The sequence below is a fragment of the Tursiops truncatus genome, chromosome 5, assembly GCF_011762595.2.
Source record: "Tursiops truncatus isolate mTurTru1 chromosome 5, mTurTru1.mat.Y, whole genome shotgun sequence".
Taxonomy (NCBI): domain Eukaryota; kingdom Metazoa; phylum Chordata; class Mammalia; order Artiodactyla; family Delphinidae; genus Tursiops; species Tursiops truncatus.
Window position 1 is genome coordinate 91,600,997 of NC_047038.1, and position 24,999 is coordinate 91,625,995.

Sequence of the window (24,999 nt, forward strand, 5' to 3'; positions counted from 1 at the left end):
TATTGGAACATATTAGGTTAACAGTTGGCTACTCAAAACAGAAGGTGCTGACCTACAAAAAAAGAGTAGGGTTTTTGTCTTTTTCTTTACTCCTCCCCACTCCTCAAGGACAATGCAGGTTTTGGAGAAATATTGGTTCAATCAACTAAATATAGTACTAGAAAACTCTATTTTCCGTCAACTTTGCTTATAAGATGCTGGGAGAGAAGAAATTGATGTGAGACAACCAGAGAAGAGCAGAAGAAAGGCATGATCAGTCAAAGACAAAGCCACAGTCAAGGCCCTATAACAGCAGCTCGACAGCTACAAGTCCAAGGAGCCTTTAAAGGGTACCCAGAGGAAGTGGGTGTTCCCTAGCCATTTCAGCCACCTTCAGATACAGAGAAAGCAATTCAGATACAGATTCACTAGAATCAGAAACACATAGATCTAGCACCTATTAGTTTGTGTGTCTTATCGGTAGTCCAGCACGCTACAGAGCTAAGTGCAGCCAGTTCCTTTTGTGGGTGGAAAGCAAAATCTGTGTGTCTCTGTGATCCCTTTTCCTAACAACTATTTAAAGCAGTGCTATACCCACGGTTTTCTTGCAAAATGTAGAACTATACATGCAAATCAGCCAAACACTGTCTGTGCCAGGCATTGCAGGTACGAGATACCCAGCAACACACACGTGGTTTCTGTGTTCCAGGAGTTTACCCTCTATCTGGGGGATGGTGATTCACACATGCAAGATAATCAACAATGGAAAGTAGCCCGTAATAAATGGTCAATGAGTATACCAGGCAATGGTCTCTGTGGTGTTCAGACAGTGGATTCTACGAACTGAGATAGAGACAGGTAGTGCTGAAAGTGAGCGAGGAAGAATGAATAAAAACTGGGCAAGCGGAGGAGGTCATGGGGATGGGCTCCTTACGGATAGCTGGGGTTGATTCGACTATCCTGTGTGGCTGGACAGAGCGAGCCCTTCCTCCCTGCCTGTTCCATGTCCATCTCTCCTGGAGCCCTCTGCTTAATCAGAAAGAGTGGATGTGGAGAATGAGACAGTAAAAGATACAGAGGACGGACGGTATTAGATGTGACTGGGTGTGGGTTTTCTAGGGAGTAGGGAGATTGATTTAGAGAGGTAGGTTGGGGTCCCAGGAGCCTAGATTTTATATGATATATAAGGAGGGGGAATAGAAGGTTTCTGAGCTGCAGAATACTATCAAGAGTCAGGCATTATGTTGCCACTTTATCTCATCTCATCCCCTTAATAGTCTACAAGAGGGAAATCATCGTCCCCATTTTACACCTCAGGAGACCAGAGCTCAAAGAGGTTAGGTGAATGCCTGAGGTTTGCTAGCAGAGGGTGCAGCCAGCCTCCCACCCCAGGACTCACTGCAAACCTGTGCTCCTGGCAGGGCTGAATTTGACCGGAGCCTCATGCCCCTGGAAAACAGTAATGGTTCGGGAATCTCTGCTTCCGTGTTCCGGGAAATGGGTGACTGCAAAGAAACACCCTTCCCCATGTGAATTAGATTCACAGATGTCTCTCTTTACCTAAGACAAGGCTAGGCACTGACCCTCCAGATTCCCATTTTTTGCCTCCTCACGATTAGCTGAACAGCTTGACCCCACTGATCAATGGGAGTGAAATGCCGGTACAGCACGGTGACCATAGTTAGTAACACTGTATTGTACACTTGAAAGTTGCTAAGACAGTAGATCTCAAGTGTTCTCACCACACACACACAGATTTAACTCCGTGAGGTTATGGATATATTAATTAGCTTGACTGCAGTAATCATTTCACGGTGCCTATCAAGCATCCCATGGTACACCTGAAATATATACAATTTTTATTTGTCAATCATACCTCAATAAAGCTGGGGGGAAAAATGTTTGTTACCCAAACTTTGGTTAGGTTTCCCTCCTTCCCAGCCCCACGAACTCCTCGCTGTAAAAGGAAAACCCTTTTGGCTAAGCCTTGAGGCCCTGCAGACCACACAGAGGTTCTCCCTAATGCAAGTCCCCTTGTCCCTACTGCAAAGTCTTTTCCCCTTTACAATCAGATTTGTTTTTTACTTGACACTCCTAACTATTGTGCCACGTTGCCTATTTTGCATTGACACAGGCAAGAGGTGTTTCAGAAGGTTACACTGGCATACGTGGGAAGGAGGGTTTGGCTAAGATTGTTGTAAGGATGAAATGAAGATTCAGCAGAGCGCTTATTGCAGGCCATGCTCAAAACACTCAGTAAATGGTGACTGCGATCTTGACTATTACCATCTTCAGGTTGGGGATGAGAGGGTTTCAGGACTTAGTCTAAAGAAAAAAAGGAATCATGTTGCTTCCAGGAGTCTGCTCAAATATAGACAACCCAACAAATGTTAAACAATGAAAGAGGGGGAAAAAAAAGTCTTTAGTCATGATTCTCTCTTCCAGCCCTACATAAAATTCAGTTTAGGTTGAAACAGCAAGGAATTAGTATAAAATCGGAAATAACCAAAATGTTGAACAGGACAAGAATGACTGAGTGAATTATGATAATTCACAGGCTGGAGTAGAAAGCAATTAAAACTACAAAAATAAAAACTACAAAGACCTAAGGAACATGTTCATAATCTATGTTAAATGGTAAAAGCAGACAATGTAAAATATGCATAAGTGTGGACAAGACTAGCAGATAAAATGCAAACATGAAACCAGGGGGGTGATATATAGATAATTTTACAATTTCAATCTTTTAGTTACGCTCAAAATCACTAAGCCTCCACACTAAACGTCTAATAGCCTTTATCTCTATGCAACAGGATTATGAAGGGTCTCGCATTCTCTCTGTGATGTTTCTCTGCGTTGTTTGGACTTTTTTTACAACAGAAGTAAACTAATTCCGTAAGCAGAAAAAATAACTGTTCCCTTATCATTTTTTTTTGTAAGTGAAAATCTAAGAAAGAAACTCAGATTCTACAAAATGTATTAACAGACCCCAAGGCAAGGCAGAAGGAACAGATACAGAGAACCAGCATCATCTAGCTTTTCCTCTGTCCTTGCAAAACAGAGGTAAGGCCGATGCCTCCTCAGCTGTGGTCAGTTCTCCCTCACAAGCGCCAAGGGCCTCCACCCGCCACACTGGGCTGTAGAGTATTTCTTTTCCTGTTATTGTCAGGACGGTTGATGTAACACTCTGTGTTCCTCGCCAGCTTTTCCTGACAAGCATCACAGTGTGTGAAGAACTTCACAGTGAGAAAGGGCTTGCTGCGGCAACATGCATGGACCTAGAGATTGAGATTATTACACTAAGTGAAATAAGTCCAAGAAAGATAAATATTATATGATTTCTAAATCATATAATATTTAGTGGAATCTATAATTTCTAAATATATAATATTTAGTGGAATCTAAAAAGTAGTACAAATGAACTTATTTACAAAACAGAAACAGACTCACAAACATAGAAACAAATTTATGGTTACCAAAGGGGAAGGCAGAGTGGGAAGGGATAAATTGGAAGTATGGGATTAGTAGATGCACACTACTATATATAAAATAGATAAACAACAAGGATTTACTGTATGGCCCAGGGAACTATAGTCAATATTTTGTAATAAGCTATAATGGAAAAGAACTGAAAAAAGAATATAGATATATATATGTGTGTGTGTATATATATATAATACTGAATCAATTTGCTGTATACCTGAATCTAACACAATATTGTAAATCAACTATACTTCAATTAAAAAAAAAGGATTTGCAACCTCGTTTATTTATTAGAGCGAAGAAAATCATCTCAGAATTATGAACCCCAAAAGAGCCAGCCAGTGTGAGTGAACAGACGGTTAACTGCCCAAGTTTATCTTGCCTGGTTTGTATCCAGCTTAGCCAAAAAAGTCCAAAGACAAGGGGAAGAGTTCCCAGAAAGAAGGAAGGCAAAATCTTTCCCAGAAGGGAGGGTAAGACTAGCTGTCCTCATGACAGTCTGATGTGAACTTGTTCCTCCAAGTTTCAAGTGGATGACGAAGTTCCGGGATGGAAATAAACATTTGGTAGACTGGAGTCCTTCGCTAAACAAAGCAAATGAAAACCTACTAACAGGAACAATCCCTGACAGCTTGCTAGAGCCACAGTGACAGCAGGTGTTGTGACAACCCAGGATTCTCCTCCACCCCCATCACTGGCCTCTCCCTGGTTACTCTTAGCTGAGTCAACACTCAAACAAGTCTCAGACCACCTTGGATTCCATTCAAACCGTGCTCTCAAGAGTGTTGGTTTTTCCTGTACCTTTAACATGTCTCTTTTCTTCCCCTGCTAAACGGCTGTCACGGAACCCACTGTAAATCCCAGAGTGGATGGTGTGGGGTGGTGCGTGTGCATGTGTGTGTGTGTGTGTGTGTGTGTGTGTACACATTAAGTAGGGAAGGGGAATGAGAGAACAGAGGGGAGTTTATAAATGCAGCTGCCAACATTTCTAAAACAGTTGCTTCTTTATTTTTATCTCCTTCCCTGACATTCAGCTCAGAGAAGGACGATTATCATTGCTAAAATGCTGCTTACTGGAAGTCTCCAGGAATCAGGTGCTGTGCTAGGGCTTTAAGGACAGGATCTCTAAGCCTTACGCTGGCCCTGCAAGGTAAGAATTCCCATTTTGCAGATAAGGAAATGTTGGCACCAGCTTTCCCAAACTCACAGAGCCAGTAAGTCAAGTGAAATCCCACCAAGTCTAGGTCTGTGAGTTTGCAAAGCCCATGCTTGGCCACTCTAGCAGCTGCCTCACCATCGCACCCTCAGGGTAGAGCTGCCAGATTTAGTGAATAAAAACAAAGGATGCCCAAGGATGTCCCAAATATTGCATAAGCCATGTCAAAAATGCTTTAATTCTTAGGATGCAATGCTGAAGGATTCAGGGGCAGAGTGCTGTAATATCTGCAACTTGCATTAAAATAATTCAAGAAAAAGTGTATGAGAGAGAGATGACATCTGTATGGGAGGATGCTAACAACTGATAAATTGAAATGAATCAAAATATTGCACAGACATACTCACTAAAATATCATTTGTAGTTTATCTGAAATTCAAGTTTAACTAGACATCCTGCATTTTATCTGGCAACCTCCCCCAGAAAGACCGTGAAACTGTAGAGAAACCATCACTTGGGCTCTGAGACCTTCCTGGGCCACTAGCCAACCCTGTAACCAGCAGAGTTTTCCACTTATGCTAAATTAACAATCAGTGCAAGGTCCCAAATCAGTTTTACAATGTGACTTTGGAAACTGCAGAACATGATGAATTGTTCCAGGCATAATATGGTGGCACTACCATCAAAAGAGGTATTGGAAAGATGATCAAGTTACATGGTCAATCTGTCGTGTCAACAGCCAAGTTAATCATTTGGACTGAAAAACTTACCTTTCAGTTAATTAGCCAATATGTATATAATGAGAGCTTTCTCTATGCCCAACAAGCATAGGCCCTGTTTCAAGAAGACATTTAGCTAAGGACACAAAATTGACCTGTATGTAACAGTGCAGGGCCCAAAGAGGGGCTTGTGCCTGAAATTATTTGGATCATTTCAACTGTATGGATTCATCCTAAAATCCCCATCTGGATACCTCACAGGCTGCTCAACATCAACGTGACCGAAAAAGGGACTCATGATCGTCTCCCGTAATCAATCACTCAGTCCTGTTGAATTTACCTCCTCCTCTTCTCCACTTCTATTCCTGTGCCTATTTCATCACCGGTGGGGACTGAGACAATACTGTTCAGTATTAGCTAGTCTCCTAATAGGTAATTAGGTAACAGGTAGTCTCCTAACTGGTCTCCTTCTCTCCAGCCTTGGCCCTTTCAAAGCTATTATCCACATCAGCTTCCAGAGAGTTCTATCAGGACAGACACTCTCCCTACTGCTCACAGGATAAAGTCTGAGGCTCTTGATCTGACGCAGCCCATCACCTGCCATCCTCTGTCATCCCCTGACAGGTCCTTTGAGCACCAGCAACACTCAACTGCCCACCTTCCCCCAGGTATGGGCTGGATTAGCTGCTTCTGCTGAGAGCTGACATGAGTTGGTACAGCCACAAGATACAACACAACCAAGCCAGCCTGACACAGCTCTTTCTGGAAGGCAGCACAAGGATGGCTGCTGAACCAGCTATGCTGGTATAAGCCACGTCCAGATGATAAAAATAAGCACTCAGGGAATTGCATTAGGCTTGATGGGAGTAAGTAATACTTTAAAGGAAACTTTCAGGCTTCAAGAGCACTGCTGGTTGTTCTTTTAGTTCAACAAAGTGCTACTTAATAATTAAACACAGGGGCTTCCCTGGTGGCACATGGGGCTTCCCTGGTGGCACAGTGGTTGAGAGTCCGCCTGCCGATGCAGGGGACACGGGTTCGTGCCCCGGTCCGGGAAGATCCCACATGCCGCGGAGCGACTGGGCCCGTGAGCCATGGCCGCTGAGCCTGCGCGTCCGGAGCCTGTGCTCCGCAACGGGAGAGGCCACAACAGTGAGAGGCACGCATACCGCAAAAATAAATAAATTAAATTAAATTAAAAAACACAGGGCTTCTCTAATGGGCACCCCTTGTCCTGGAGCTCCGGGTCAGGAAGACAAAGGGTTCGTCAGGTCTGTGTCATGATCTGATGGCTCTCTCTGGCCATTCCTTCTCTCCAAAAAAAAAAAAATAATTAAACACAAACTCAGCATCCGTGTTGCCGTCTACACCGTCTAAATTCACCCAGAGATGATGCAGACCCACTTTGAGAACCTGATCTAATAACATGTGGATGATTCTCATTGGATTCCAGATTAATAAAACTCACCATATATCAAAACACCAGTTGGTTTGCATTATTTAAAAAATTTCTCCCTGAAATTAAGCAAACCCAATGCAGACTCTTATTAATTAATTAATGTAAGTAATTAATGTATGTAATTTGCACTATTTACCTTTTTAAATTCTCTGTTGAGGGAAAAGAAATACACTGCCATTAACATTTTACCCGTATTCTCTGACCTTATTTTAACTCAAGAACAAATGCCTTGGCTTTTTTTTTTTTTTTTAATGTCACTGTTGTTGAACTCATTTTGCTTTAATTGCAACTCCAACGATTTCGGCTAATGAGATCTGACAGTTGAGGTTCAAATGTTAGTTTATGTGTAAGCTGCTACTCTGTCTATAAAATGACATACAAGGGGGGCTTCCCTGGTGGCTCAGTGGTTAAGAATCCGTCTGCTGATGCAGGGGACACGGGTTCAAGCCCTGGTCCGGGAAGATCTCACATGCCGGAGAGTAACTAAGCCCGTGTGCCACAACTACTGAGCCTGCACTCTAGAGCCCACGAGCCACAACTACTGAGCCTGTGAGCCACAATTACTGAAGCCCACGCGCCTAGAGCCCATGCTCCACAACAAGAGAAGCCACCGCAATGAAGAGAAGGCCCCGCTCGCCACAACTAGGGAAAGGCCGCGCGCAGCAACAAGGACCTAATGCAGCCCAAAATAAACAAATAAATAATTTATATATATTAAAAAAAAAACTTGACCCTTAAAAAAAAAATTACATACAAGACAAGAAGATGGAAGAGTTATCCTGAAAAAGCTCCTGCTACAAAATACACACTAGAGGACTTTTTAAACGCTTCCAGGTAATTACAAATGTGAAACCAAGGTTGAGAACTGCCAGCCTAAAGAAAAAGCAGCCACCAGACAGAAACTTAATCAAAAGGACCAGGTGAAAATTGGGGAAATATATGCGGATTCCAGCCAGCGGGGTGTTGGGGGGAAAAGGCTGAAGGAGTGGATGAGAGAAAGTGTTTTAAGATGTGAATAAATAAGAAGTGTGGCCGTGACAATCATGCTGGGTTCCGTGTATAACCTGTGGAGCCAGTCATTCTTTTACAACCTGTTTGGTTGTGATTATATCTCTCAAAGATGAAATAAGTAATGTTCTACGTCTCCTCTTCCCTCCATTACTGTGGACTATCAGAAATATAGTATTAAAAGTAATATCCTTAAAATGGGACTTGTAAGAGTAATGATTACATTCCCATAACAATGGCATTCTGCCTTGCTTTCTCTAGAAAGAGTATAAAACTCAGATGCCAAAGGAGCCCCGTGGGAAAGGTCAATGAGTGAAGCAGGTACAGGTTTGTACATATTTGCAGGCCAAATCCCAGCAATAATATTCACTTCTACACAGAAATATGCCCTTTCCCATTTTTGTTAAACACATTTTGTTAAACACAGGCTATCTTTCACTTTCCTTCTTTTGGTAAAGAGCATCAAACACAAACAGATATTTCTCTACTCTGTGAAAGACAGCAGAGCAAGCACCATGACAAAGGGCATTTTCACTGAGCCTTGCAGTCAGGGGACAACAGGGGTGTGACCGTGGTGGGAACAGGGAGGGAGGTTAGCAGCCTCTATTCTGCCCAGGCTGCTGCCACAGAGGACTGTGATGGGGTCAGCACTGCAAAACAGCCACATGTTTCCGGAGAAGCTGGAAAGCTGGATTATTTGGTGAATTTTTCAGATTTTAAAGGTATAAACTATTAGTGAGGCAAACGTGACCACTGGCCTACAGAGTGGAACAAAAATGTGAAGCTAAATAACAATATACAAACAAAATCATCCTGAAGATGTTAAGTTTTCGTTCTTCCATTCATCCACACAATGTTTAATGACCATCTTTTTTTTCTTTTTTTTTTTTTGCAGTATGCGGGCCTCTCACTGCTGTGGCCTCTCCCGTTGCGGAGCACAGGCTCCGGACGCGCAGGCTCAGTGGCCATGGCTCACGGGCCCAGCCGCTCCGCGGCATGTGGGATCCTCCCGGACCAGGGCACGAACCTGTGTCCCCTGCATCGGCAGGCGGACTCTCAACCACTGAGCCACCAGGGAAGCCCTGACCATCTATTTTGTATGACATTCATTCAGCAGGTTGGGAAGAGGATACAAAGCTATCTTCAAAGAGAGCTTTCAGGCTAGCTTTAAATACTAAATTGTGTCATATGAATAGAAAATCCCTGGCAGGGCTGAAGCTAGAGGGGAATTATCAAGGAATTCAATTATGGAGCTGCTTATGTTCTAGTCTAGTTTGTTTCACATGCAGGAAAAGACAGGAGATTTGCTGAACCTGCATCACCAATGGTCCAAACTACTATCCTTCACACTGGACTAATGAAACGAAAAGGACATATGAATATATATTGAATTGGCCAAAAAGTTCGCTCGGTTTTAAGTAAACATAAAAGACACATTTTTCATTTTCACCAAGAACTTTATTGAACATTCACTAACCAAATGAACATTTTGGCCAACCCAATAACAAACTAAACAAAATCCTGGTGGTTTGAAAACATTAATAATATAGCTTCCAAACTGGCCTTACAGAAGTAAAGCAGAGACATTATGTTATTTTTTAAATTATTCTAAAAATCAACAAAATTAATTAAATGAAAACCAGATCAGTAGTTCTCGAAGGGTGGTCTGAGGACCTCTGGGGGTCCCCAAGACCCTCTCAGGGGGTTCCCCAAGGTCAAAACTATTTCCTTAATAATACTAAGACATAATCTTCCTTTTTCACTCTCATTCTTTCAGGAGCATACAGAGGAGCTTTCTAGAGGTCACACAGCTTGTAATGATGTCATCGCTCTGACAGCTAACGGAATATGTGTTTGTGTATTCTTGTGTTTTAAAAATGTAACCGTTTTAATTTCTAATATTGTAAATAATAGATATAACCCACAGAAATATAGGTTCCTTGGGGTCTTCAATAATTGTTAAGAGAATAAAAAGGTCTGAGCCCCAAAACTCTGAATTAGATCATAAATTCCATAAGAGTAAGGACTGTGTCTCATTTACTACTGTATCCATAGCTCTTAGCACACCGCCTCACAAATGGTTCACACTCATTAAATATTGATATTTGCTAAATAAACAGATGACTGCCAAAGAATATACCTAAAAGTGCTTCTGGATATAGAGAGCAAACACTGAAAGGAGCCTTTATTTTCCTCGGTTGCTTTTGACTACTTACCAGCTTTGATTAAAAAAACAGTTGCTTCATGTAATGTATCATGTATATAGAGTATATATCTTGATGATATAGGCCATTAATGCCCAGTCACTTGGCCAACATCCTGTGTTTTCATTAATGATCTTATAATCCCACCTGCTGATTCCTCCCTGGGAAACAAGCAAGTGTCTGGCAGAACAGATGGCCCCTTCGCTGCGGCCCGACAATGAAATCTTGTACTTTATTCAACAAGAAAACAAAAATGATTCTCACAATCTAGAACCTTCCCCTCCCTCCCTAAAGATATGTCCTTTAATGTAAACGTGCAGAATAATAGTAATTACTAAGAGTAATGGCCCTCAACTAGAATTATCAACTCTTTTATATGTTAGTCATACCAGTTGAAATTAAAAATAAATACAGCAAATTAAAAATAAATTAAAAATAAATAGAAGCACCCCATTTCTGTAAAGTATATGTATTACTATATATACACAATGAAAAAATGTGGATTAATCAACAATATATGTAACAGTGGTAATCTTTCTTTTATTAATTTTTATTGTCTGACTTTTTACAATGGCATGTATTTTTTTTTACCAGAAAAATAAACAAAAATAAAGAATAAAATACAAAGTTAAAAAAAAAAAAAGAATTGTCATCTCAAGGAGTGAAGACATGGGTTAACATAATCACCATCCAAACCAGTCACAGACTTCATGGTTAGCTCTTTGACCTGGGTGCTGTTCCGAAGGACTCTGATTCAGCAGGGCTGGTGGGGTCTCTATTTTTTAAATTTCCATAGGTGATTCTGATGTGGTTCCCTAGAGTCTAGGGACAACACTGAGAACTACTGGTTTACTCCATTGTCTTAACCACTAGTAATGAATGCACGCACGGTCACCATGAATTAGTAACAGCTGAAAGAAACATAATATGATTTTGATGTCACCAGATCATGTTTCTAAAAGCCAGGGAGGAGTCGGATAATTTTGCTTATGAGTTCAAGAATCTGGCAAGGATACGGCCTCTGTTTACAGATCTATGGTTTCTGTTTGTGCTGAGCCAATCACATGACTCTATCACGAATCTGGAAGGAAGGAACTGAGAGATGAAGCATGTTCATGGGAGGCTCAGCAGCTGAAGAGTCATATAGGGTCAGGGCTGGGGAAGGTCCAGATGAGGAAACAGCCTGGGCCAGAGGAAACAGAGGAAGCTGGTTGGTGGGAAAAGCAGAGGAACGCGTGGGAGACACAGAGTGTGCCTGGTCCTGCTGACTTTCCAGTTTCTACTGGATTGGCAGGAGGCCTGACTGTGCTGTGGTTCTTACCCTTCGATCTCTATGAGCTTCCTCTTCCGGCTTTATAAAAAGCCGGCTAGCTCTTTTTTTTTTTTTTTTTTTTTTTTTGCGGTACGCGGGCCTCTCACTGTTGTGGCCTCTCCCGTTGCGGAGCACAGGCTCCAGACGCGCAGGCTCAGTGGCCATGGCTCATGGGCCCAGCCGCTCCGCGGCACGTGGGATCCTCCCGGACCAGGGCACGAACCCGTGTCCCCTGCATCGGCAGGCGGACTCTCGACCACTGCGCCACCAGGGAAGCCCCTACGGCTAGCTCTTTCCTGAGCTCGCGTGAGGGTGCCTCATTTCCTCAGAGAGCATTGCCCCGCTTTAATGCCAAGAAGTGAAGGACGATGTGATATGTGAGGGTAGAATTTTCTGTCACCACGAATCTTTTGAAAGGAAAGAAGGTGCTAGTAACTGCTCCGGGATAACACGTGTAAATAAGCCAGAACTGTCACAGGCAACGTATCCAGTGCCACATAGGTGTAAAGGTAATTCGATACCCACCACCATCCATTTCAAAATTGACACAGTCTCAGCTTCCTTGACTAGAAAATAACAGATTAAGTGATGCCTAAGGTTTTTTTCTTAATCTAAGATTCTATGTCTTCTTAACTCTGAAAAGAGACAGCTAAGGAGATGAGGTAGCCAGGCAAGAAGGAGCCCTTTAAGATTACATATACTTGATGGTCTTTACATAAACAACAATGAAGATGTTTTACTCATTTGACTTTAAAAAAGACCCCACATATTCACCAATCAATGTTACTTGGTTAAATTATCAGTGATTATATTTTATTTCTTGAGGCACTAGAACAACTCCAAAGTTGCTTTGGCTCCCGATGGAGGCCAGCTGGTACCTGCCCAGAGACTCAGGTTCTGGCAAAGGGTAAGGGAATCTGTCCCGTTTGTCTCATCGCTGAGACCTAAGGCTATCGTTCTTCCTTGGTCTGTGAATAGGAAGCAAAGTGTCAACAGTCTCTTGCCCTCTCACTGCTTCCCTTGCCAGCCCATCTCTTATTAGCCAGCCCTGACTTTGGCCAGCTCTGTGTCCTAATTTCTGGGAGATGTTTAAACCGTCAACAAGCCTAAAGGCAAATTTAATATCCTGAGCTGCAGAGTTGTTCTCAAGCACAGGTCGTATGCCTGTGTCATAGAATCTCAGAAATTTGAAGCTAGAAGGAACTCTACTATATAAGCTTCAGTTCCTAGATGAGAAGCGAATAGCTGGAAACAATAACAAATGTTTACTGTTGTCTGTACAAATATGTTGCCTATACAAATAACAATAACAAAGTCAGGTGCTTGGGAGGGACTGTGCTTTATGCTTTCCATCAATCCTTTTATTTCATTCTTGCACCAACCCAAAGGTAGGCATTCTTATTACCCCCATTTTCAAGATGAGGAACCTAAGGGTTTGAGAGGTTCAATACTTTGCTACTTGGCTTGTCCAGTTTAATCCAAGTATTTGTTAGTGACAGAAAAAGGAGTTTTAACCAAGTTCTGCTGATTCTTAGGACACTGTTCTTTCAAGTAAAATGATCAAAAGTGAGGCAGCAGGCTTTTTAGCTACCTACCATGTACCAGGCACTACACTAGGTGTCAGAACAATTAGCAGGATTACCAGATGAAATGTCACATTAAAATCCTGCCCTTCTAGGTTCTAGGGAGGAAAAGAGATCGCTAGGTCTCTGCAAAGCTCTGTCTTCAGGGAGGTTAAAATGCTCGACAGAGAAGGCCTGGTTAATGCTCAGAGTATCCCCCAGGATGTGGGTGTGGGCCAAGGAGGGAAGCATTACTCTGCCTCTTCTGCAATTGAGAAAAGTAGAGAGAAACAATTACAGGGCTTGCCCAATGCAAGGCATAATATAACAAGGCAAGAATGGAACCAAACTGTCTTGGTTCCTTCCACTCTATTCAATGGCCAAAATTAAAATCTCCCTTCAATCACCCTTGGCTACTGTGGGATCAAAGATAATTACCACATGAGACAAATTCTTCTAATAGGAATTATGTTACTAAGCTTCTCACAATTAACCCAACCTACTCATTTGATTTTCATCCTTTTTCTCTCTTCTCTTTTTGATGTAGACAAGACAGGACACAGTCTTCAAATGAAAAAATTAAGAACTGGGAGTATCAGAGTGGATTATATTACAAGTATATTAAAGTCAAGTTATGAATGAATTTTCCATAACAACGTTAATGGAAAGAATGATGGCAGCCATAACTGATCACCTATTCCGTGCCTGATACTGTGCTCCGATTACCTCACTTGGTCTCACAACAGCACACACAGAGGCAGATCCTGGGTTTGTGTGAAGCTCGTACAGGGTGTGGGGGCCCTCCCTAAGAAAAGAACATTTTGGATACAGAATTAGGTAGAAGGCTTTGGAAGGGCCTGTGCAAGCGAGGGACCCAAAGCGTGAGCTTCATGACCTTCACGGTAAACGCACCGCTGTGCCCAAGATGGCTAACATCCTCACTTCTCCGAGGAATGAAATTGAGGCTCAGAGAAGTAACTTGCCCAGAGGCAGAAGGCTTGGAAATGTCAGGGCTACGATTTGAACATAGGATGCCTGACCTCAAATCTCATGTATTTTTTCTTTGCTTACGTGCCTTCTAACGAAAATAAAACTGGTATCATTTACAAATAACTATACATACTAACTATACCCCATGAAAAGTACACTCATTTTCTCTAATAATTCTTATAGTCCTTCTGTCTACGGGAGTTGTTATTATCCCCATTTACAGATGGAAAAACCTAAAATCAAGAAAGCTTATGCACCAGCCAAAGGTAACCTAGCTAGTACACAGGGGAGCCAGGATTCATGCCCACGAATTGACCTGCAGAGACCTTCCTCTTTCCCGCCACCTCTTGCTACCATCCTACAGGTGATCCGGGAAAGCAGAATGGTAATGATGGTAATGCGTGACCTCTGGTTGCCTTACAATATTCCCACACCTGTCCACAGAAACCAGCCCTGTCATTTAGTTTCACATACCACATTGTGCGATATTCCTTAACAGGGTGAGGCAATTCTGAAAGTTCACTTCCTCTGTACTATAATTTATCAGTCAGATCAGAGTCCGTTCCTCATGGAGAAAACCACCTTTAAAAGCCAATTACCAAATATCAACACCAACTCAAGCCCCAGCCAAGCTGCCTTACAGCCCACACCGCCCGGCATCCTCCCTGCGCACCGCCCACGAATGTATACCCACAGAGCATCAGAAGGCTGATAATGTCTGAGACACGGCGGAGATCACTCAACCTACCGGGCTCTCCTGAAACAGCCTTTCAAACCCACACAAGAAAATTCAATTGGCTGCAATTGGATTGCTTAACTCTAGTCACCCAAGCAAGAGGTTACCTCCTTAAACAATCTTGCCATGGATTTGCAGGTGGACAAGCGTGGAGAGATTCAGTTTAGTTTTTTCTTTGAACATGGGTGCTCAGAGAAAACAATGAATGGCCTTTGAGCAGCTCACACAGTGGGCCTTGTCTCCCACTGGCAATGTGAACTTTAAAAAAATTAAACTATGCTTTGCCGTGGCATTTTTTTTTAAGTTGCCTCTAACCGTCAGATTTCAAGTAATTGATGGCCTTTAGAAAAGCCTCTATTAAAGGAATATGTCTTTTGCCACCTGGAACGAAACAATTTTGCTAACGGGGAGTGCAGTGATCAATCTTGGAGGAAGCCCAGGGCTTTTATTATCTGGCCAAGGGCAAGTGTCAACCAGTGGAAGAAATTAGGCATGCAGTTACGGGTGCTAACAAGAAAGGCTGCTCCAATAATCTTTTTTTAAAGGAAAAAGCGATCCCATTAACTCTCTCTGGTTCCTCTTTCCACACAGGTTGGTGGGTGTGGGTGAAAGGGCAGGAGAAATGACTACTGGTGAAGTCATAGGATGGAGAAATCTGAAATGACCAGCTCTCCAGCATACACATCTAGGGGGAAGAGATGGGCTCAGATTCTTTTAAGGATCTAAATGTATCTCTGCCTGAAGCTTACGGCTGTTTGAGAAGAGCAAGAATCCACGGTGAAACAAAGCAACACAGACCGCTGGTACAAGGTATCAAACATCTAAGTCGGCCGGTAAGCACAGACTCTGATGGACTGGAAAGTCACCCAGCCCAAAGGCCTGGCCTGGCTACCAAGCGTGGGCTCAGCCCAGGAAGGCAAGGACACAATAGACCACACACCCGCTTCGCATCCCACCCCACATCACTTCCAAGGCCACAGCAAGCAGCCAACACACCTGTGGGGTCTTTCATTTAGTTTTGTTTCTTCATGAAGTGGGAGGGAAATGAGTTTGGGCCCAACAGAAATTGGGGCGTAGGGAGGGCCCGGGGTGGGCGGGGATGCAAACAAGAGAAGAGAAGTGAATTCTTTAAAAGTCTAGATCCGTAGTCTCGTTTATTATTCTAAAAGGAACAGAAGCGTTCTCATTCCTCTCCTCCTTCTTTAACCCTTACCAACCCACCCCAAGAAGACAAGGAGGAGAGCAGGGCTCTAGTCTAGAGGGTTCGCCGGGGTGCAGATCCTCCCTGCACAAGGTTTAGCAGAGGGAGGGTGGGCTGGAAGTGTCCTCCCAAACACACACGCACGCGCGCGCGCACGCACACACACACAGCCGGCCACGCCTCACCTTCTCGATCGTCTGGTCCACGGCCTTCTGGAAGACTCTGGCCACCAGCAGCGTGACACTGGTCACCAGCAGAAGCAGAGACAGCGTCCCCACCGCGTAGAAGCAGCACCTGCCCATTCCGCGCACCGCTCACGGGCCCGGCGGCCGGCGACTGGACGGGAAACAGGGAGGGAGGGAGGCGCCGCCGCAGTAGCGGCCGGAAGACCCGGGACCCTCGGGCGCCTGCGGCCCGGCCGATGCGCCTGGCTCCCGCCTCCGCGGCCGGACAAGCGCGGCCCCACTGCCCCCGGCCGGCCGATGGGGAGTGGAAGGCGCGCTTTGGTTTCGCTTTCCCTGGCCGGGGCAGCCGCGACGCCCTTGTGGCGCAGCTCGCGAGGGAAAGGGAGCGCGCAGGGCGGGGACGCTCGCCGGCCGGGCTCTCCGCAGCCCCGGGAGGCGACAGCCGGCAACTGCGCGGGGAAGCGGGCGGGGCGGAGGCTGAGCCCGCAGTCATGTGCCCCGCAGCGGCTGCCGCGATTCGGCCCGCGCGACCCGCGGTCAGTCCCGGCGGCCCCCAAGCGCCAGCGGCTCCCTGATACCCGCCCGGCAGCGCCCCCCGCCCCCTCGTCGCAGGCCCCGCGGCCACCCCGGAAAAATCGCCTGCCCTCCCCGGCTCTACCCCCTCCTCAGATACGAGCTGCGGGCCAAGCACCGGGGATTCAGGATGGATACGACACTGCGCCTGCTCTAGACGAGCTCACAAGTTAGCGGGGACACTGTGAACCGCAATTAAGGCGCAGTGTAACATTGACGAGGTGCGTGCTGCGATCTGTGCCTACCACACCTCTGCCCCGGCGACCTAGGACCTCACAGTTGAACTGGGCCTTGGGGGATGGGTAAGGGTTTGTTTTGTCACGTGAGGGGTGTGTGCAAGGGAGGGAAGAGGTATTTGGAGGAGAAGAAAAAGCTGTGTTCAGACATTGGGGGTGAAAAAGCAAGATTGTAGGAGGAAAGAAGTTACTTTTGACTCTAGGCTCAGGTGTGCAGTGTAGGATGAGAGGTGTGGAGGCCCCTTGGGGTCAGACTTTCAAGGGCTCTTGTGTCCCATAGGAGAGTTGAGACTTTATCCCTGCTCAGTGGGGTCAGCAAGAGGCTTCAAGCAGGTGGCCCTGATGTTCTCATCTGCTTTGCTCACCAATATGTCCCAAGGCAGCCAGGCTAAAGTCCGCACTCAGCAGGGACTCAAGAAGTATGAGTTGAATGAACATCAACTATATGCTAGGCCTTGGCTAGGTGCTTACACACACCTATTTAATACCCACAGCAGCCTTGTGGCTGTTTGTCCCAGTTCCCCCAAGCCGGTGCCAGATGGGAGCACTTGGACAGGAAGCTGGACCTGGGATGCAGGTGTGGCCTTTGTGAAGGAGAGAGGTGAGGAGGGAAGGCTGAATGGAAGGAAGCATCTTATGCTACAGTGAAGCTCTAAGAAAGTTCAGCAAGGCCTTGGGGGAACCTAAGTCAAGCTGCCCTGTCCCAGGAGTCCAGCATCCCCCAGGAATAGGCTTCTTGCCATTAGGCCTGGGCTGGCGGCAGCCCTAGGAAACTGGCCTCTGCACCAAGCTGGGGATGAGGATCAGAGGATAGATTTTAGGGCTCAGCAGCTGGGACAGGACCATTGGTCAGCTATGCTCTGCACTGCAAGTTCTGAGAGTACGTTTTCTTGGCCACTATGGTAGTAGTATTCCCGTTTTGCACACAAGGAAACCGTGGCTCTGAGAGGTGAGTAACCTAACAAGCTCAACCAGTTACTGAGGGGTGAATCCTGCCTCGACCAGAATGCAGGCCCGGTGACTTCCAAAGCCCTCACTTTTTCTACCCAGTGCATTGCTGCCTCCCAGCTGCCATCAGTGAGAATCTGGGAACAGGGGGTTCAGCTGGGAGACTTTGCTGACGACTTGGTGAGATGCTGTGATGCATTCAAAATGGGGGCAAATTCTTTGACACTCCTTCTATTGAGAAGTGGGGTCTATACCATTTCCCTTGAGTTTGGGCTGGATTTAGGGATGGAAAGCACTAAATCACTATATCCTGGAACTTCTTAAGATAGATCATAAACACCTTGCAGCTTCTCTCTGGGCCTCTGGAAATGGTAGCTCTTGGTGCCCTGAGCCACCACTAAGCTCAGCTACCCTGAGGCCTCCATGCTGGAGAGAACAGGGGAGAGACCACAGGGAGATGCCCTGCCCGCCCCCTGCTGTCCCCAACCATTTAAGTCATGGGCCCCAGGCACATGGAGCAGAGTGGTCTCTGCCTTGCCCTGCTTGAAATGCAAAATAAAGGACTATTGTTGTTTTAAGCCACTATGTTGGGGCATGTTACTAGGTTTCAGATAACTGGAGCAGACCGTGAGGGCAGGCCTGAGCCCGTGACTCTGGCAGTGACAGTGGCTGCCCAATCCCAGTTCTACCCATCTGTAGCTACCAAAGGTCTTTGAGCAGCAGTCCCAGAGAACCAGGCCTGGGTGGAGTCTGGAATGACTCAGCTCCTCCAAACCTCACGGCCAGGATGCCTGGGCGGTCCCCAGTCCTCATGCCATCAGCAGCAGCCTTTCCCTACCCCCAATTCTGCCGTGATAATGGCCTGTTCTGACCCTGTCTCTGCTTTAGATTCCACCTATCTACCTGAGCTCTGTCCTGTGCCCCAGTAACCCTCACTCATCCCCTTCCTGGACACTAGTCGGGATCCTCTGCAGCCTGTGTGTGTCCTCTCCTGCATTAACTAGAAAAAAGATTTGGTAACCTGCTTGCTTGAGTACTTGGCACCCCGGGGTTCCGGCTAACATTGAACACCCCTCCCCCATCTCCAGACTAAGACCAGCTTTTCTGTTTGCTGGCTGCATTCTGGAGGGCAAACTCCACGGTGACCCGCCCACTCCAGCCCTGGGCCACCAATCCCAGGGTGCTGTTCCTTCTCATTGTTCACTGAGGTCTCTTCTTGCCTCTTGTCTGGGCCACTAGGGGAGTAACAGACCGTAGGGATGGGGAGATGGACCCAGATTTGATAAACACATCTCGGGGTGGGGGGAGCATCTAAACCACAGTTTCCAACTCAGTTGCTCTCGGTGTACCTTCCCTTTGAGGCTCTCTCACTCCAGCAACGGCACTTGTCTCCACCTTGTCACGTGGTTGGTAAGCTGCTTCCCCTTTAAAACTCTGGTCCAAACTGGACAAAAACCTCTTTCTTGGTTCCTCTTAGCACAGCTGACCAGACTAGCATTTTTAAAATGTACTAAACACTAAGAGAGAACAAAAAGGACCTAAATTACAGAAAATATAAACAGCTTAGAAAAACAAACAAACTCATGTTCCCAAAATAGCAATCTGTGATCCCACAGCAATTTCTTTCCTAACGTAAAGAGCTGACGACTTTTGAGCTCCTGGCCTGGCTGTCTTTCTGTTCGGTTTCATCTTCTCCATCCCGTGGCAGCTACTGACAGGGACTTTGCCCAAAGCCCCCCAGATTCTCATACAAGCTTCCAAAGCTCCTGAGACCTCCTCCTCATTTCTGCTCTGTCGGATGCGTCACCTCCCTTGCTCATTGGCACTCTTACGTTTGGGTTTTTTTGTGCTGTTGAATCATCTCCCCTTCCAGATGAGCCTCCCTCTCTACATACAAGGGGTAGCTGCTGCATGGCAGGTACGCGGACTATTAAGCTCCTCTCACACTCTGGAGGGTCAGACAGTGGAGGAAGGGGTTACTGATGCTACTGGTTGGATGGGGATACAGATGCCCTGGTAGGGAGACAGTCAGGAATTTTCCCAGGGACCCCTCTACACCTAAAATCAGAAGCACAAGAACTTGAGAAGAACAAGTGCCTTTGTGAATGAATGACTGTTGGTGCCCACTGCAAATGACACAATCATTCAGGACTCAGAAAAGAAAGAACTTCCTTCACAGAGTCTAAGACAGGCGCCAGGACAACAGACTGAGTCAGGGAGAAGCAAGAAGGACTCTTTGGGCCCCACCTTCAATTTAAAATATTGATATTATACTCAAAGGAGGTTAATCATGTAGTCACTGCACACGGTTATGTTAAAAGTGTCGATGTGTTCAATGTAAACATTTAGAATACGCCACAGTTGTTACAACCCTGTGTGGGAAATAGTTTCTAAATATGACTGTCAGCAAGTCTTCCTTTCTTTGTAGGCTCCTGCAGCTCCTCCAGTCAAAGGTGGCGTTTATTCCCCTCCCTTTAAATCTGGGCTGGCCCTGTGCCCTGCCTGCACCAGTAGAATGTGCCAGAATTGATGGGAGTGTGCCCGTTCTAGGTCTAGGCAGCTCCTTCCTTTACCTTTTTGGTATCCAATCGCCATGTTAGAAGCTCAGATTAGACCGTTGGGTGATGAGAAGCCACGTGGAAAGAGACCCCGGAGAAGGAGAGGGGGATCACAGCTCATCCAAGCTCCCGGATGAATACAGCATATGCCACATGGAACAGAGGTGATGAGTTGTCCTGCTGAGCCCTGCCCACATTGCAGAATTGGGAGCCAATGCATGGCTGTGTATTAAGCAACTACGTTTTGGGGTGGTTTGCTATGACATAATGGATAACTGAAATACCATATTTTGTTATCTATTCGTTATTTTAGGAGCCTGAAAAAGGATGCAGGTGGCCCCAGGCCTTACTTACTTTGTGATCGGCCTGGCTCCAAGAGGTTATCTAAACTCTTAGCTTTCTTACTATGATTTGAAGGTGATCTAGAAAAGGTGCCATCACACCCTAGTGATCTGGTATTTTTATTTCTAAATGTTTGTGGAGCATCCTTAACCCTGAGCAATGTTGGATCCATAAGAAAGAATTTCTGTCACCTCCCTTCCCACTTAACAAGCACCCCAAACTTCTCACATTTACACAACTTCTTTATGAGACCAGTTACAGGCTGCTGGATTAGAGCTGCTTTACCATTCATATGCTATCACACAGCAAACCAAGGCAGAGGGAATCCGGGAGGTTGTCCTTGGCCCATCTGCTGCCTCATCCAACCAAGAAATGTTATAGCTTCCCTGTTATCATCTTTGTCCCCCAAGTGAGGGGAATCTTTTCTAGTTTGTTGGGTTTGGGTTTGGGTCTGATTCTGTTGGGGTTTGTGGGAAAATGAGAACCTCTGTCTTCAAATCCATGTTTCTTTTTTGTTGTTGTTGTTCCTCTAAGGCTGCAGAGTATTTGAAACAACAACTAGGAAGAGACAACTTTTTTGTCTTGTTCCCTTCCCTCCCCTGAAACCACAAGCAGAGTCTCTTCTGAGACTGGTTGGCGGGGCAGCAGGGTGGGTAGAGGGGGAGGCAGGGGAGCAAAAGAGGAAAAAAGAAATATTGGGCAAAAATCGGTTACTATGTCAACAATTCGACCTGCTGCTTGGACAATGTGCCAAGGTTACTATGTCAACAATTCGACCTGCTGCTTGGACAATGTGCCAAGCGCTGTGCTAGGTCTTGGACTCGCGTTACTTCATTTAACACGCATAATGCCCCCTGAAGTAGACATTCTTTTGTCAGGACGAGGCAGCTGAAGCAAAGAGAGGTTGACAAAGTGGTCCAAAGTCACATGGCTTGTACGAAGCAAACTAGTCCTGAAGTCTGAGTCTGTCAGACACTCAAGCTGGGCTCTTCGCCACTTAACCATTGCTTGGGATTTCTGGCCTCGTGTTTACTAAGAGCAAAAGGAAAGCAGGGAAAATTGAAGAAGCTGTGGCAGTACCATCATTCTCGGTCACATGGGCAACCATGCCCCTCAGGAGCGGCAGTGGATCAGAATTCACCGTTTGAGAGAGAGAATACTTCCGCCTGCCTGGACTTGATGGACTAGAATTGCGAGCCAGGAATGAGCTGCACGTTCCCCTCAACCACAAAATGGCTAAAGATATAATCCTCAACGCATGCTCTCATGTGAAAAGCATTCTAATCTGTCGTCACTTTAGGTGGTTTGGTGGTACTTTCTATAAGCAAACGAAGCTTGGGTTGTGTGTTTTGATAGCCGTTCAACTCAGTATGGCAAGCCAGTGTATTATGAAATATCAGGGCTGTCTGATTCCTGAACATTATGAAATCCGTGCTAAGTAAACCACACAAGAGTTTACAGTTATTCCTTAATGATGTATTCCACGGTTAGAAGTTGTCTTATATGAGAAAGTCAACTTTACTCAGTATCTCTGAGTGGGAGTAGAACGGGGCAATGGGCAATGAAGAGGGGACTGCGTGAGGGTCAGTGTTCGGCTGGGGACAGGGTGCGGTAAGGGTCGGGGTGCAGGTCAAGGAATTAGTCTATGGAAAGGGTAAAAATAAGAGCTGCATCTCACCTCTAGCCTAGTGCCCACAGGACTCCTGGCCACGGCACTGACCACATTCCCTGAGTCTCTCTGAAATTGTCACTCAGAAGCCTCCTGTAAGGGTCCAACTTCAAAGAAGATTGTTAATCCGTTAACTACTGGTTTAGAAACATTTCCAATTCTCTGATAAACAGCAAACACTCTCTCTTTTTAGCCTCAGTGAAGAATGTTTCAGAATATTCAGGATAAGGGATTGCTTCAACTGCATTACAGGCTCTCTTGAGCAGCACTCTTTTTCTGCGTTTCTAATTAAACCAGAGGAGACAAAGATACCAACCACGGTTCCTCAAAAAGTTGAACATAGGGGGCTTCCCTGGTGGCGCAGTGGTTGAGAGTCCGCCTGCCGATGCAGGGGACACGGGTTCGTGCCCCGATCCGGGAAGATCCCACATGCCGTGGAGCAGCTGGGCCCGTGAGCCATGGCCGCTGAGCTTGTGCGTCCGGAGCCTGTGCTCCGCAACGGGAGAGGCCACAACAGTGAGAGGCCCACGTACCGAAAAAAAAAAAAAAAGTTGAACATAGAATGACCATACATTCCAGAAATTCCATGCCTAGGTAGGTACCCAAAAGGATTGAAAACAGATACTCAAACGAATCTTTGTATACAAGTGTTCATGGCAACACTATTCACAACTGCCAAAGGTGGAAACAAGCCAAATGTCTATCAGCCAGCAAATGGATAAACAAAATGTGGGAATATGTACAATGGACTATTATTCAGCCACAGCAAGGAATGAAGTACTGACACATACTACAACATGCATGAATCTTGTAAACAGGAGGCCAAGTGAAAGACAGACTCTAAAGGCCACATATTGTATGATTCCATTTACGTAAAATAATCCAGACTAAGTAAATCCCTAGAGACAGAAAACAGATTGGTGGTTGAGGGAATAAGGAATGACTGTTTAATGGGTATGGGGCTTTCTTTTGGGGTAATAAAAAGTTCTGGAACTAGACAGAGATGGTAGTTGTACAACAGTGCAATTATACTGTCACTGAATTGTGCATTTTAAAATGGTTAGTTTTATGTTATGTGGATTTCACTTCAATAAAAACTGCAAATCACAGGGGAATTTTATGAGGAGATGGTAGTGTATAAGGAGGAGATGTATAGATATCAAATACTTCCAAGGATTTTTTTTTTCTTTCTCATATACCATTTCTGATTTCAGTGATAATCACTCTTAGAATATGATCTTTTGAAAATTCAGTGATGGTAGAGAATTCTAGAAAGGTCTAGCATCTTTTTCTTCAGGGAGAAAATAAAAGGGGGCTCCCTCATTCTCTTTCAGCAGAGATGGCACTCAATACTCTGCTTTCCATGAGACTGGTGACTTCTTCTAAGTTTTCCTTACTTCCCCATGGGGCACTGTACATCCCACAAGTATGTATATCCCAAGGTCCTCAGGACGCAAGGCAGCTGGCATTCCTAATCAACCCCTGTAGAGAGCCAGTGCCCTAAATCCTGACTGCCTGACACCAAGCAATCTGTTTATTCCCTTACAGATAATAAAGGCCGCTTTCTCACACTTGCCCCACTGGAAGGGAGATCCATTGTGGAGGGTGAGGGGGATTTAGGGGAAGGTGGTGTGGAGAAGCTGTCCAACAGCCTTCACCCTGGTGGTGTGAGTTTTCCTTTTCACCAATAAAGCCTATTCCTTAACCTATGCTGGGTGATATTGTGCAATTAGTTCCAAACTCTTTAATAATATGTGACAACCTGAAGGGATCTATCTGGCATGCTAATATCTATGTGTGAAACAGTAAAAAAAAAAACTGCACATTTGACAATGAGGGTCCTCAGGAATTCCCTGGTGGTCCAGTGGTTAGGATTCCATGCTTTCACTGCCAGGGCCTGGGTTCAATCCCTGGTCAGGGAACTAAGATCCCAAAAGTCAAGTGGCGTGGCCAAAAAACAAAACAAAACAAAACAATGAGGCCTCAAGACAAGGATGCCCACTGTCACCACTTCTATTCAACACAGTATTGGAAGTTGTAGGCACAGCGATCAGACAACAAGAAGAAATAAAAGTATCCAAATTGTACCATATATAGAAAACCCTAAAGACTCCACACAAAATCTATTCGAACTGATAAACTAATTCAGCAAGGTAGCAGGGCACAGATTAACATACAGTAATCGGTTGCATTTCTTTACACTAACAATGAAATATCAGAAAGAGAGTGTAAAAAACAATAGCTTTTAAAATTCCATTAAAAAATACTTAGGAATAAACCTGACCAAGGAGGTGAAAGGCTTACATGCTGAGAAACATTAATAAAGGAAATTGAAGATAATTCAAAGAAATGGAAAAATATCCCATGCTCTTGGATTGGGAGAATTAACATTGTTAAAATGGCCATATTACCCAAAACAATCTACAGATTTAGTACGTATGATCCCTATCAAACTACCCATGACATTTTTCACAGAACTAGAACAAATAATCCTCAAATTTATATGAAACCATAAAAGACCCAGAATTGCCAAAGCAGTCCTGAGGAAAAAAGAACAAAGCAGGAAGCATAACTCTCCCAGACTTCAGACAATACTACAAAGGTACAGTAATCAAAACAGCGTGGTATTGGCCCCAAAACAGACATGTGGATCAATGGAACAGAATAGAGAGCCCAGAA

The 24,999-nt window shown here is 45.1% G+C and overlaps 1 protein-coding gene across 2 annotated transcripts in view; it reads right to left on the reverse strand.

Moving 5' to 3' along the window:
* The window catches only part of SCARB2 (scavenger receptor class B member 2), a 68,807-nt gene extending 52,361 nt beyond the window's left edge, over window positions 1–16,446 (reverse strand). Inside the window, exon 1 of one of the 2 annotated variants that reach the window (XM_073805365.1) lies at window positions 15,995–16,446. In XM_073805365.1, coding sequence (XP_073661466.1) covers window positions 15,995–16,111 — 117 coding nt within the window. In that variant the 5' untranslated portion in view covers window positions 16,112–16,446. The remainder of the gene's footprint in view (window positions 1–15,994) is intronic. The other variant, XM_004316640.3, reaches the window with a different exon arrangement.
* Window positions 16,447–24,999: the final 8,553 nt, after the last annotated feature.